The sequence below is a fragment of the Manis javanica genome, chromosome 1 (assembly GCF_040802235.1).
Source record: "Manis javanica isolate MJ-LG chromosome 1, MJ_LKY, whole genome shotgun sequence".
Taxonomy (NCBI): domain Eukaryota; kingdom Metazoa; phylum Chordata; class Mammalia; order Pholidota; family Manidae; genus Manis; species Manis javanica.
This window is the reverse complement of record NC_133156.1, coordinates 64586111-64599492: the sequence shown is the minus strand read 5'-3', so window position 1 is coordinate 64599492 and position 13382 is coordinate 64586111. Positions and strand designations below refer to the sequence as shown.

General features: G+C 40.9%; 1 protein-coding gene across 6 annotated transcripts in view; it reads right to left on the bottom strand.

The window, feature by feature from the left end:
- The window catches only part of FBXL17 (F-box and leucine rich repeat protein 17), a 531544-nt gene that overhangs the window by 325976 nt on the left and 192186 nt on the right, over positions 1-13382 (bottom strand). For all 6 annotated transcript variants that reach the window (XM_037011920.2, XM_073233169.1, XM_073233185.1 and 3 more), the window contains exon 6: positions 255-385. In XM_037011920.2, coding sequence (XP_036867815.2) covers positions 255-385 — 131 coding nt within the window. The remainder of the gene's footprint in view (positions 1-254; positions 386-13382) is intronic.

The window sequence follows — 13382 nt, the reverse complement described above, 5'->3', positions numbered from 1 at the left end:
AGAAAATTTCAACAAACTGCTGTTGCTAACATTGTTTAGGCAAACACGTGAATTTATACATAAAAACCTTGGTGCAAATAAAAGCAATGGATGGATTAAAGGTTTCAACGGTTTTCAAAGCTTAAACATATCTATTTGAAAAGGCATGGCTACATTCAATTTCCTTAAAGGTGACATGCCTTATTATAATGATAATTAGTATTTGGTACATGTTTTCCTCTGGAAAAGTGTTTTTAAGAAGTTACAATGTATACCTGTCATTTATGATCCAGTTCAGACAGAGATTGAGAGAGCTAAGATTTTTGCACCTCTTGACAATTTCCATCACAGTTTCATTATCCAGTTCAGTGATATGACGTAGGTCCAAGCTGGAAAGGTTTCTTAGCTAATGAGATAAATAAAAAGAAAGATGAGAAAGACAAATGCTACGTTTATTCTCAAAGATTATATTTTATTACAAAGTATCATATTATTGTACAATATTTAAAATAGATAAATCTAATTATAAAATAGATAATTAAACCCATTGTTTATATGATAATACTATATTAGAAATAAGTGAAGAAAACTATGATGAATATATGAATGACAATAAACATTAAGATCGAACAGATTTTCTTGAGGCTCCATAAAAACAAAAAGTTAGCAATCTAATAGGTGGAGAAGCTGTTAAACATATTTCATTAAGTACTCACAATCTGGTAAGATCATTCCCTTTAACACTGTTCGATTTCAGATATTTATCTTCATGATTATAATGCCATTTTTGTAAAGGTTTTCTCATTTTATTTTAAAGATGAAATATGAGTTAAGTGGTTAATTCAGAGAAATCTTGGTGATATTTTATCAATGTATTCCAAATTGCATTATCACAGGTTGTGGGTTTCAGCATGTTAAAAGCAATATTAAACACTGTTTAAGCAGCAAAGGTTTTCTCCAGGGACACAGTCCCCATATTTTCATCTTCTCCCCTCCTTTCTTGAAGTTTCCTATATTCCCCTGAGGTTTAGGGCCAGACAGAAACCACTCTGAATCAGCACCACTCCGCAGGACATCATGCAGCAGTGAGTATGCTCGACATCTCTGCTGTCCAATATGGCAGCCGCCAGCCACGTGTGACTGGTGAGCACTTGAAATATGACCAGTATGAGTGAGACCTGAATTTTTTTCTCTCTCTCTTTGAATTTAGTTCACATTTAATTTTTTATCTGCATGTACCTAATGGCACAGCGTTGGACAGACGGCCAGGCAGCACTCAAACCCTCTTTTCCCCCCTCAGCTCACAAAGGGAGAAGTGGCACAGAAAGGGTTCGTGCAGAGTCACAACTGTTGATGAGTGTGATCAGTACTTGGCAACCAAAACACCATTAAGGGAAATGATTCGCCTTTGTTAAAGTAAACGGACGGCTCTGGCTATCTGAGCTCGGACGCTGACCTGTCAGAGCTGAGGCATGCTCCCTTCTTCCAGCGTCTCCGCACTCCTCACGCTAAAAATAGTCGGCACCACTCCCAGGGCCCAAAGGTGAGCTGCTCAGGGTCTGACATTCCACCCCAGACGTGACCCCTGATCACTGCCTATTACCTCTCACTACAAATGAGGTAGGCTGGCATCAAGCAAAACAACAATTACTGATCTAAAGGAACAAAAAAAAAAAGAAGTAACTATATGAAATATAAAATAAATAGTAAAATAGGTTTCTATAGTCTTTCTGATATCACTAAAAATCACTTAAAGAATCAAAGCACCGATACACATACTCCTTGCTATGTTTTCCTCCCTCCCAACTCCTGACTCATCTCCATGTGGTAGGCATGGAAACTAAAGCCATCCAGAGTAAAGGCTGGCCCACAGCAAGATGGAAGGCTGACAGTCAAGTTCCAACATCTTCTGTGAAGGAACAGGAAGCCCCAGGGGTATAGAAGCACAAGACAATAAAACAGGAGAGACAATGCTAATACCAAATGGCACAGGCCCCAGAGTCTCAGTGTTTTATTACATGTATATTCATTATTCTTGTGATTTTTCATGAGAGGCAGGAGCAGAATGATCCGGAAGCAGCTATGAAGAGCAAAGAGGCTCTTGCCTCCACCTAATGACTCTGAGAAACACAGTGAGAAAATAAACAGGTGTGGTAGGCAGAATTCTAAAATGACCCTAGTGACCCATGTCTAGTAAAATCCCTGTCCCTTGAGTGTAGGCAGGTCCTGTGAATATGATGTGATCTTCTCCTTATAAGGCAAAGGTGAAGGGACTTTGCAGATGTAGTTAAGAACCCTGACAAGATGGAATTGGATTAATCAAAAGAGACAGTGTCCTGGATAGGCCTGACCTAATTAGTTGAGCCCTTACAAAAGGTCTAGAGGTCAAAGAGATTCTCCTCCTGGCCCTGAAGAAGTAAGTGGCCATGTGAGAGGGACTGCATGAGGCCATGTGAGGAGACCACATGGCAAGGACCTGCAAGAAGGCTCCTAGGAGCTGAGAGTGCCCCCAGCTGGTGGCTCACAATAAAATGGAGACTGCAGATCTACAACTATAGGGAACTGAATTCTTCCAAAAGCTATTTGAGCTTGTAAGAGGATATAAGCTCTAGAATGAAATGGAATCTCAATTGAGACCTTGATTGTGGCTTTGTGAGGTTCTATGAAATACCAACTTGGAGTCTCTGGACCCATGGATATAGTAAGATGATTGAACACATGTTGTTTTGAACTGCTAAATCTATGGTAATTTGTTATGCTGCAAAAGAAAACTAATACAAAAGCCTGTAGGAGATTGTATCCTTGAAGAGAAGCCAGGTTTCTCTTAAGACAAGGGGAATATCCTTAGCCATTTTAAACTCTTATGCTCACTGCCCTTCCTTAAATGCATATACTCCCAAAACCATAGAGGGAGAAGCTTAACCCTTTCTGCCTTCCCCTGTAGGTGTATCTTCAGCTCCTCTAGGGGAACCTTCGGTAACTCCTGGGAAAAGAAGTTAATGTGACCACTCTTGATGGCTCCAGATTGTGTGTGCGTGTGTTGGCAGGGGGTGGGGATGTCTTGCTAAATTTCTCAAATTCGTCCTCGCTTGTGGTAAGCTGAGTTCAAAGGAAATGCTTCATGAAAAAGTTTGACAGCCCTGGGCTTCTATTCAATTCATATTCTGTGAACAGTCACATGTTTCCAATAAATATATTAATACCACAAGGTAACTGTCTCTTCACTATCACTAATTTTTTATTTTTCACAAGATTTTGCACTGAGGCTAAAGAAGTGGCTAAAGTTGTTTCACTGGCTGAGTTTTCTTGTTTTTCATTAAGCAAGGATGAACTAGTCCATGTCAAGGATTGGAGGACTGTTAAATTTTTTATTCCTCTTATTAATGTTCTGCTAAGTAATGTACTCTATACTTCCATTTTCTATATAAAAATCACCATTTTATTAAACCACATTATTTTTACAGTTAACATTCTTTACAGGGTATTTTTGATCGCAACACCAAAAAGTTTTCATTACAAATGGAGATGCACTGTTTTGGGACAATGTGAAAAACCAAACAGCCTTGAGTCGCAGTGCTGGGGAGCTTGCTGGGCTTGCATCCTGACAGCAGCCTTAGGCCTGTGCTACAGCAAAGTCAGAAGTATATGCAACGGACCCATGGGCTGCTTGGAAATACTCTGAAGCATGACTATTGAACCTATGAATATGCTCAGGATGAATTTTGCAATGTGTAACCTTATGCATGTACAAACTGTCAATACAGCATGTATGACACACAATTATCCTTTTCTATAGTCACTAGGAAGACAGAATATCATCAAAAAATTTTCCAGCCACACAAATATCTCCTACACATGCATATTTTGTCACCTAGCACAGCTTCCAACCAAAGTTTTGTTTGAATTCTTACATATCTCTTAGCTTCCTTCACTGTAAAATCTCTATCACAACAGTGAGTGTACGTAACACCAATGAGCTGTGCACTTAAAAATGGCTTCAACTGTAAACTTTATGTTTCTTACATTTTACCACAGTAAAAAGAAAATCACTTCATCAACCAGGACATAATGGGAGGATATAGTAAGTATCTACAGAGAAGAAAATTTAAGTTCTTTATGCCAGTTTGGTCTTTTCATATTAGGGAAGATAACTGAGGACCAAAGAGGTTTGAATAACTTATTAACATGCAGATAATGAAAAAAAGGTGTTAGCAAGTTTAAACTATTTAATAGAATTGGAAAAATCCAGAGATATCTTCTAAAACTAATAGAATAGCAAGAAGTAACAATTCCAGAAACTACCTATACATGATAAAACTCTAATTCTAGTTGATTGGCTCCTGAACTTTCAGAAATCCTGCATCCAGGCCCACCTCTCAGTGCAAGGTAGGTCAGGTGATGGCACCAGGCCCCTTGTGGCTGACACTCCCTGTGTCATCTACAAATGGAGCATTTGTTACTTTTCCAGGGGAGCATGAGCTCCTACAGGAGGGGACAGGGCCACTCTGGCTCTCACAGGCAGCATTCTGTTGTGATATTGAAGAGTGTCTCACTCTTGGATTCAATTAAGGCTCATTTTTCATGTGGCCTTCCCTATAACCATTTTGGCCAGTTCAACTTGAAATATCACAGTACCCAAAGGGAGTTCCAGGAGGCTAATTCCTGGTAACTGGCATCATTACAAGACACATAATGAGTACGTCTATGGGATGTGGCATTTTTATTCAAAACCCACAAACAGTTCTGTCAAATTAATCATCTCTTTTCTTGCTATGGGAATTTCATAATAGTGCCCCCCAGTGTTTCCTAAAAAGCTAAGTAAAATAATCCTTCACAGTCTAAAACAAATAATTCCATTTAGGAAACTGACATTTTAATTAAATTTACTTTCCTTATAAATTCACTGGTAGTCTTGGGTTAATACAAGTCACAGAGGATTTGAATAAACAAAGCCTTACAACCAAGATCTTCTAAATGCTTCACTCCAATTTTTAAACATTCAATAAGGTGTTTTTTTAAAAAAAACAACCCAAGTCAGAATGTAGAATACAGGTAATCAACTCTCGTTTAATACTGCTTTTATTGGGAAAAATTACTATTATAGTCAACTCAAGTTAAAGACTAAAATTAGTCAATGATTGGTGTAGCCATGTATGTATGTAAGAATAAAATAAGGCACTAAAATGTTACCTAGGAAACACAGACTTGGAGGATTATAAAAAGACCTCAAATGGCTTCCAAATTTTCTTATAACTCTGGAAAAGTGAAAAATGAAACAAAATTCTCAATTGTGCAGGTTTACTACAGTGGATGAACCAAAGCAAGAAGACTCACAGTAACCTGGCAAAAGCAGCAGGGATGTTCCACCATGGACATGATAATTTTGGAAAAGAGTATAAGTTCTATATAGTTAAATATGTTCAAATGTCAACTAGTACCTATTTTTTATTGCCATCCCTGCAGACACTGTCTTTGTTGAGATTGGGTTTTGGAGCAATCAGATGTAATCTTTAAGGAGCAAAGCCAAGGGTTAAGACTCACTGCCTTGCTGATGAAGGGGTTCCTGGAGCCAAAGATTAGCAGCAGACACACTCACCTGCCCAGCACCTGTCAGACTGCCAGGATGGGGATCACGGGAGAGACCAAAGACACAAGGGTCAGGAAGGCATCTGTAAGAAAACTAAGGACACGGAGCGAGACATAAGAAGAAAGGAAAGGGGGTAGTCGCTCAGGTCTTGCATGGTAAAAATAGGAAAAAAAAATAATGAAATTAAGATTGGGGAGGGGAAAGGAAAGGGGCAAAGAGGGAATTTCAAGCATAGGAGTTCCACATCTTGACAGGGTCTGTTGTCTGCATTTAAAAAAGAAATTTGTTGAACAAGGGAGAGAATGAGGGACATTCCTCTGCTCATCAGCTTGGTCTGAGCCTCAGAGGCTGGCATTCAAGTATGAAAAGGATAAATAAAAGCTAGATGAGCCACATTTAGGACAGCAGGCAAGTCCTGCTCAGCACCTCACAGAACTGAGAACCTCAGGGTGGAACTGAAAGCTTTTAAATAGCCTGAGTGCTTTGCAGAAATAATACAAATTTCTAATTCTAACCATGCAAATGAACTTCCAGGGTCTTGAATGTTGTTATAGCTACAGTAGGTACTGACTCCTTCACTACGCATTCCTTCCAACCACTGCCTTCTTAATCACACTGGGCTGCTGTATCTCCCAAGATCTGTTTCATTCAGCCATTTTCCCCCTGGATCTGCCATCTTTTGGCTATTTTGTTTTCACAGTCTGTTTTGTTTTCTACAACACTTTACATACTGCTTCTCAGAGCTGACCCTTGAACTCCTTGCTGGCATATTACCTGCCAGATTAATCTTCCCTAATTAACATTGACCATATCTCCCTCCTCTCTGAAACTTTCAGAGAACAAAAATATTACAAATGTGGAAAAGAATACCACAGCTTGCTTATCAAGGCCCTTCACTGTCTAGTCCTACTATTCCCTGAAATCTGTTAAAACTAGCTCAAATCCCTTTTCCCACATTTTGAGAGGCTGTACTCACTGTGCTCAGAGTGTTGGGTTCATTACTTAAAAAACAAAGCAAACAAACAAAAAACTGTTCTCACTTCACTCAATTTACTCAGATGATTTGGAAGTGTGTCTTCTTCTCTCCTTTGGCTTATTCAACTGCCTGGTTTACAACTAACTCATCTTCTCCACAAAGCCTTCCTGGTTACTTTAGAGAGAGGAAAAATTAGTGAGTCTTGGAAATATACTTGTCTTAACACAAATTGTTAACCAGGAAGTCCCCAACATAACTACACCCTACAGACAGGAATCACCCACTGGCAACAGCTGCCAAGGGGCCAAGGGAGCAACCTGCCCTCCCTGCCATCGACCCGGGAGCTTTGTCTTCTCCAGCTCCTCACCTGCCCTTTCCCACTCCTCTCCATCTCCCCACCAGCCCTTCCTGAGTTGTGCTCCTCAGGACCAATCTCTTACCGAAAACATTTGACATCTAATCTTAATGTTTGAGTTGGACCAAATCTGAGTAGCTGTGGTACAGTTTCATTCAATCATTCACACTTACCTAAAATGTTTCTTAAGCATCTGAATATAACTGTGGTGGCAAATTAGGATTACATGGGGGAACTTTAGAAAAAAATTAGTGACAGTCAGGCCCCAAGCTTAGAGATTAGAAAGAAGCCAGAGATTCTGGCGCAGAGTGAATAGAAAAGAAACTAACAGGAGACATGGCCAAAGTGCTGAGCAAAGAAGGGCAGACTACGGAAAGCCTTGCAGGCTAAGGTAAGGATTTAGCTTTTGCTCTGAGGAATTTGGGGAGCCACTGGAGGGTTTTGAATAGGAGTATGACATGGTCTAACTTACATTTTAAAATGATCTTTCTAGCTTCTGTGTGAGTCTAGAACAAAAGTGAGGGTAGAAGCAAAGTGAAGCTATATTGAATTAATCCAATAAAGCATATCAGTCAGTGATTGGACCACAATGATAGCAGCTGGGAATGGTAGGAAGTGATCAGATTCTGAATATATTTGAAAATAGAATCAACAGAATTTTTTTTGTCAAATAGTTTATGGACATGAGAGAAAATGAAGAATCAAGGATGATTCCAAGGTTTCCGGTTTGAGCAACTGGAAGATACTGTTACAATTAACTAAAATGGTTTGGGGACAGGTAGAAAAAGAGTTTGGTTTTGAATACACCACCTGAGATGCCTATTGAATATCCAAACAAAGATATCAAATAAATTTGGGAGTCATCAGCACATAAGTGGCATGTATACTTCTAAACTTTATTTATAAAAGTAGTAATTACGGGGGCGGAGCCAACATGGCGGCGTGAGTAGAGCAGTGGAAATCTCCTCCCAAAAACACATAGAGCTATGAAAATATAACAAAGAAAAATCTTCCTAAAATAGAGACCACAGGACACAGGACAACATCCAGACCACATCCACACCTGCAAGAACCCAGCGCCTTGTGAAGGGGGTAAGATACAAGCCCCAGCCCGGCGGGACCCGAGCGCCCCTCCCCCCGGCTCCTGGCGGGTGGAGAGAAACCGGAGCGGTTTTTTTTTTTTTTTTTTTTTTTGGCGAGCGCTTTTTGGAAGCCTTAGAGGGACGGGCCCCCGTTGCTGGGGAGGCAGGGTGGCGGGACCGGTGAGGAGGTGCCTGGGAACGGCGCCGGAGGACAAAGAATATCCCGCGTTTCTCCCTGAGAGACCTGGGGGCGGGTGCCTGAGACGGGTGCCTGAGGACGGAGGAGGTCGCGCGTTTTTCCCCTTTTTTTTTTTCTCTTTTTGGCGAGCGCTTTTTGGAAGCCTTGAAGGGACGGGGACCCCAGTGCTAGGGAGGCACGGTGGCGGGACTGGTGAGCGGGTGGCTGGGACCGGCGCCTGAGGACAAAGAATATCCCCCGTTTTTCCCTGCGGGACCGGTGGGCGGGTGCCTGAGACCGGCACTTGAGGACAGAGGAAATCGCGCGTTTTTCCCCTTTTTTTTTTCTCTTTTCTGCGAGTGCTTTTTGGAAGCCTAAAAGGGACAGGGACCCCGGTGCTAGGGAGGCAGGGCGGCGGGACTGGTGAGCGGGTGCCTGGGACCGGCACCTGAGGACAAAGAATATCCCACATTTTTCCCTGTGGGACCGGTGGGTGGGTGCCTGAGACCAGCACCTGAGGACGGAAGAAATCGCGCGTTTTTACCCTTTTTTTTTCTCTCTTTTTGCCGAGTGCTTTTTGGAAGCCTTGAAGGGACAGGGACCCCGGTGCTAGGGAGGCAGGGCGGCGGGACTGGTGAGCGGGTGCGTGGGACCAGTGCCTGAGGACAAAGAATAAAGAATATTGACCGTTCCTTCCCTGCGGGACCGGTGGGTGGGTGCTTTTTGGAAGCCTTGAAAGGACAGGGACCCTGGTGCTAGGGAGACAGGGCAGCAGGACCAGTGAGCGGGTGCCTGGGACCGGCACCTGAGGACAAAAAAAAAAAAAAAAAATCGCTTGTTTTTTCCTTTTTTTTCCTTTTTTTTTTTCTCTTTCTTTCTGTTCCCTCTCTCATTGTTGCTGTTGTTGTTTTGGTTTGGAGAGTGCTTTTTGGAAATCTTAAAGGGGCAGGACAGGTCACTTAGACCAGAAGCAGGGAATCTGGGGATCTCTGGGCACTCTAACCCCCTGGGCAGCAGGGAGCACAGAGGCCCCTTACGGAGATAAATAGTCTCCTGGCTGCTCCCCCTCCAACGGGGCTCCACCATTTTGGAGGAACAGCCCCAGCCAGGCCAAGCCCACAGCAACAGCGGAGATAAACCCCAAAGCAACTGGGCAGGAAGCAGAAGCCCTGTCTGCGCACAGCTGCCCAGCACAAGCCACTAGAGGTCGCTATTCTCCCAGGAAAAGGCTAAAAACCAACAACAAGGGAAGCTCTTCCAGCGGTCACTTGTACCAGCTCTGCAAACTATCTCTATCACCATGAAAAGGCAAAACTACAGGCAGACAAAGATCACAGAGACAACACCTGAGAAGGAGACAGACCTAACTAGTCCTCCTGAAAAAGAATTCAAAATAAAAATCATGAACATGCTGACAGAGATGCAGAAAAAAATGCAAGAGCAATGGGATGAGATGCAGAGAAAAATGCAAGAGCAGTGGGATGAAGTCCGGAAGGAGATCACAGATGTCAGGAAAGAGATCACAGAAGTGAAACAATCCCTGGAAGGATTTATAAGCAGAATGGATAAGATGCAAGAGGCCATTGAAGGAATAGAAGCCAGAGAACAGGAACGTATAGAAGCTGACATAGAGAGAGATAAAAGGATCTCCAGGAATGAAACAACACTAAGAGAAATATGTGACCAATACAAAAGGAAAAACATTCGTATTATAGGGATACCAGAAGAGGAAGAAAGAGGAAAAGGGATAGAAAGTGTCTTTGAAGAAATAATTGCTGAAAACTTCCCCAAACTGGGGGAGGAAATAATCGAACAGACCATGGAATTATACAGAACCCCCAACAGAAAGGATCCAAGGAGGACCACACCAAGACACATAATAATTAAAATGGCAAGGATCAAGGACAAAGAAAGAGTTTTAAAGGCAGCTAGAGAGAAAAAGGTCACCTATAAAGGAAAACCAATCAGGCTAACATCAGACTTCTCAACAGAAACCCTACAGGCCAGAAGAGAATGGCATGATATACTTAATGCAATGAAACAGAAGGGCCTTGAACCAAGGATACTGTATCCAGCACGACTATCATTTAAATATGATGGTGGGATCAAACAATTCCCAGACAAGCAAAAGCTGAGGGAATTTGCTTCCCACAAACCACCTCTACAGGGCATCCTACAGGGACTGCTCTAGATGGGAGCACCCCTAAAAAGAGCACAGAACAAAACACACAACGTATGAAGAATGGAGGAGGAGGAATAAGAAGGGAGAGAAGAAAAGAATCTCCAGACAGTGTATATAACAGCTCAATAAGCGAGCTAAGTTAGGCAGTAAGATACTAAAGAAGCTAACCTTGAACCTTTGGTAACCACGAATCTAAAGCCTGCAATGGCAATAAGTACATATCTCTCAATAGTCACCCTAAATGTAAATGGACTTAATGCACCAATCAAAAGACACAGAGTAATAGAATGGATAAAAAAGCAAGACCCATCTATATGCTGCTTACAAGAAACTCACCTTAAACCCAAAGATAAGCATAGACTAAAAGTCAAGGGATGGAAAAACATATTTCAGGCAAACAACAGTGAGAAGAAAGCAGGGGTTGCAGTACTAATATCAGACAAAATAGACTTCAAAACAAAGAAAGTAACAAGAGATAAAGAAGGCCACTACATAATGATAAAGGGCTCAGTCCAACAAGAGGATATAACCATTCTAAATATATATGCACCCAATACAGGAGCACCAGCATATGTGAAGCAAATACTAACAGAACTAAAGAGGGAAATAGACTGCAATGCATTCATTGTAGGAGACTTCAACACACCACTCACCCCAAAGGATAGATCCACCGGGCAGAAAATAAGTAAAGACACACAGGCACTGAACAACACACTAGAACAGATGGACCTAATAGACATCTATAGAACTTTACATCCAAAAGCAACAGGATATACATTCTTCTCAAGTGCACATGGAACATTCTCCAGAATAGACCACATACTAGCTCACAAAAAGAGCCTCAGTAAATTCCAAAATATTGAAATTCTACCAACCAATTTTTCAGACCACAAAGGTATGAAAGTAGAAATAAATTCTACAAAGAAAACAAAAAGGCTCACAAACACATGGAGGCTTAACAACATGCTACTAAATAATCAATGGATCAATGAACAAATCAAAATAGAGATCAAGGAATATATAGAAACAAATGACAACAACAACACTAAGCCCCAACTTCTGTGGGATGCAGCGAAAGCAGTCTTAAGAGGAAAGTATATAGCAATCCAGGCACACTTGAAGAAGGAAGAACAATCCCAAATGAATAGTCTAACATCACAATTATTAAAACTGGAAAAAGAAGAACAAATGAGGCCTAAAGTCAGCAGAAGGAGGGACATAATAAAGATCAGAGAAGAAATAAACAAAATTGAGAAGAATAAAACAATAGCAAAAATCAACGAAACCAAGAGCTGGTTCTTTGAGAAAATAAACAAAATAGATAAGCCTCTAGCCCAACTTATTAAGAGAAAAAGAGAGTCAACACAAATCAACATAATCAGAAATGAGAATGGAAAAATCACGACAGACTCCACAGAAATACAAAGAATTATTAAAGACTACTATGAAAACCTATATGCCAACAAGCTGGAAAACCTAGAAGAAATGGACAACTGCCTAGAAAAATACAACCTCCCAAGACTGACCAAGGAAGAAACACAAAAGTTAAACAAACCAATTACAAGCAAAGAAATTGAAACAGTAATCAAAAAACTACCCAAGAACAAAACCCCGGGGCCGGACGGATTTACCTTGGAATTTTATCAGACACACAGAGAAGACATAATACCCATTCTCCTTAAAGTGTTCCACAAAATAGAAGAAGAGGGAATACTCCCAAACTCATTCTATGAAGCCAACATCACCCTAATACCAAAACCAGGAAAAGACCCCACCAAAAAAGAAAATTACAGACCAATATCCCTGATGAATGTAGATGCAAAAATACTCAATAAAATATTAGCAAACAGAATTCAACAGTATATCAAAAGGATCATACACCATGACCAAGTGGGGTTCATCCCAGGGATGCAAGGATGGTACAACATTCGAAAATCCATCAACATCATCCACCACATCAACAAAAAGAAAGACAAAAACCACATGATCATCTCCATAGATGCTGAAAAAGCATTTGACAAAATTCAACATCCATTCATGATAAAAACTCTCAGCAAAATGGGAATAGAGGGCAAGTACCTCAACATAATAAAGGCCATATATGATAAACCCACAGCCAGCATTATACTGAACAGCGAGAAGCTGAAAGCATTTCCACTGAGATCGGGAACCAGACAGGGATGCCCACTCTCCCCACTGTTATTTAACATAGTACTGGAGGTCCTAGCCACGGCAATCAGACAAAACAAAGAAATACAAGGAATCCAGATTGGTAAAGAAGAAGTTAAACTGTCACTATTTGCAGATGATATGATACTGTACATAAAAAACCCTAAAGACTCCACTCCAAAACTACTAGAACTGATATCGGAATACAGCAAAGTTGCAGGATACAAAATCAACACACAGAAATCTGTAGCTTTCCTATACACTAACAACGAATCAATAGAAAGAGAAATCAGGAAAACAATTCCATTCACCATTGCATCAAAAAGAATAAAATACCTAGGAATAAACCTAACCAAGGAAGTGAAAGACTTATACTCTGAAAACTACAAGTCACTCTTAAGAGAAATTAAAGGGGACACTAATAAATGGAAACTCATCCCATGCTCATGGCTAGGAAGAATTAATATCGTCAAAATGGCCATCCTGCCGAAAGCAATATACAAATTTGATGCAATCCCTCTCAAATTACCAGCAACATTCTTCAATGAATTGGAACAAATAATTCAAAAATTCATATGGAAACACCAAAGACGCCGAATAGCCAAAGCAATCCTGAAAAAGAAGAATAAAGTAGGGGGGATCTCACTCCCCAACTTCAAGCTCTACTACAAAGCCATAGTAATCAAGACAATTTGGTACTGGCACAAGAACAGAGCCACAGACCAGTGGAACAGATTAGAGACCCCAGAATTTAACCCAAACATATATGGTCAATTAATATTTGATAAAGGAGCCATGGACATACAATGGCAAAATGACAGTCTCTTCAACAGATGGTGCTGGCAAAACTGGACAGCTACATGTAGGAGAATGA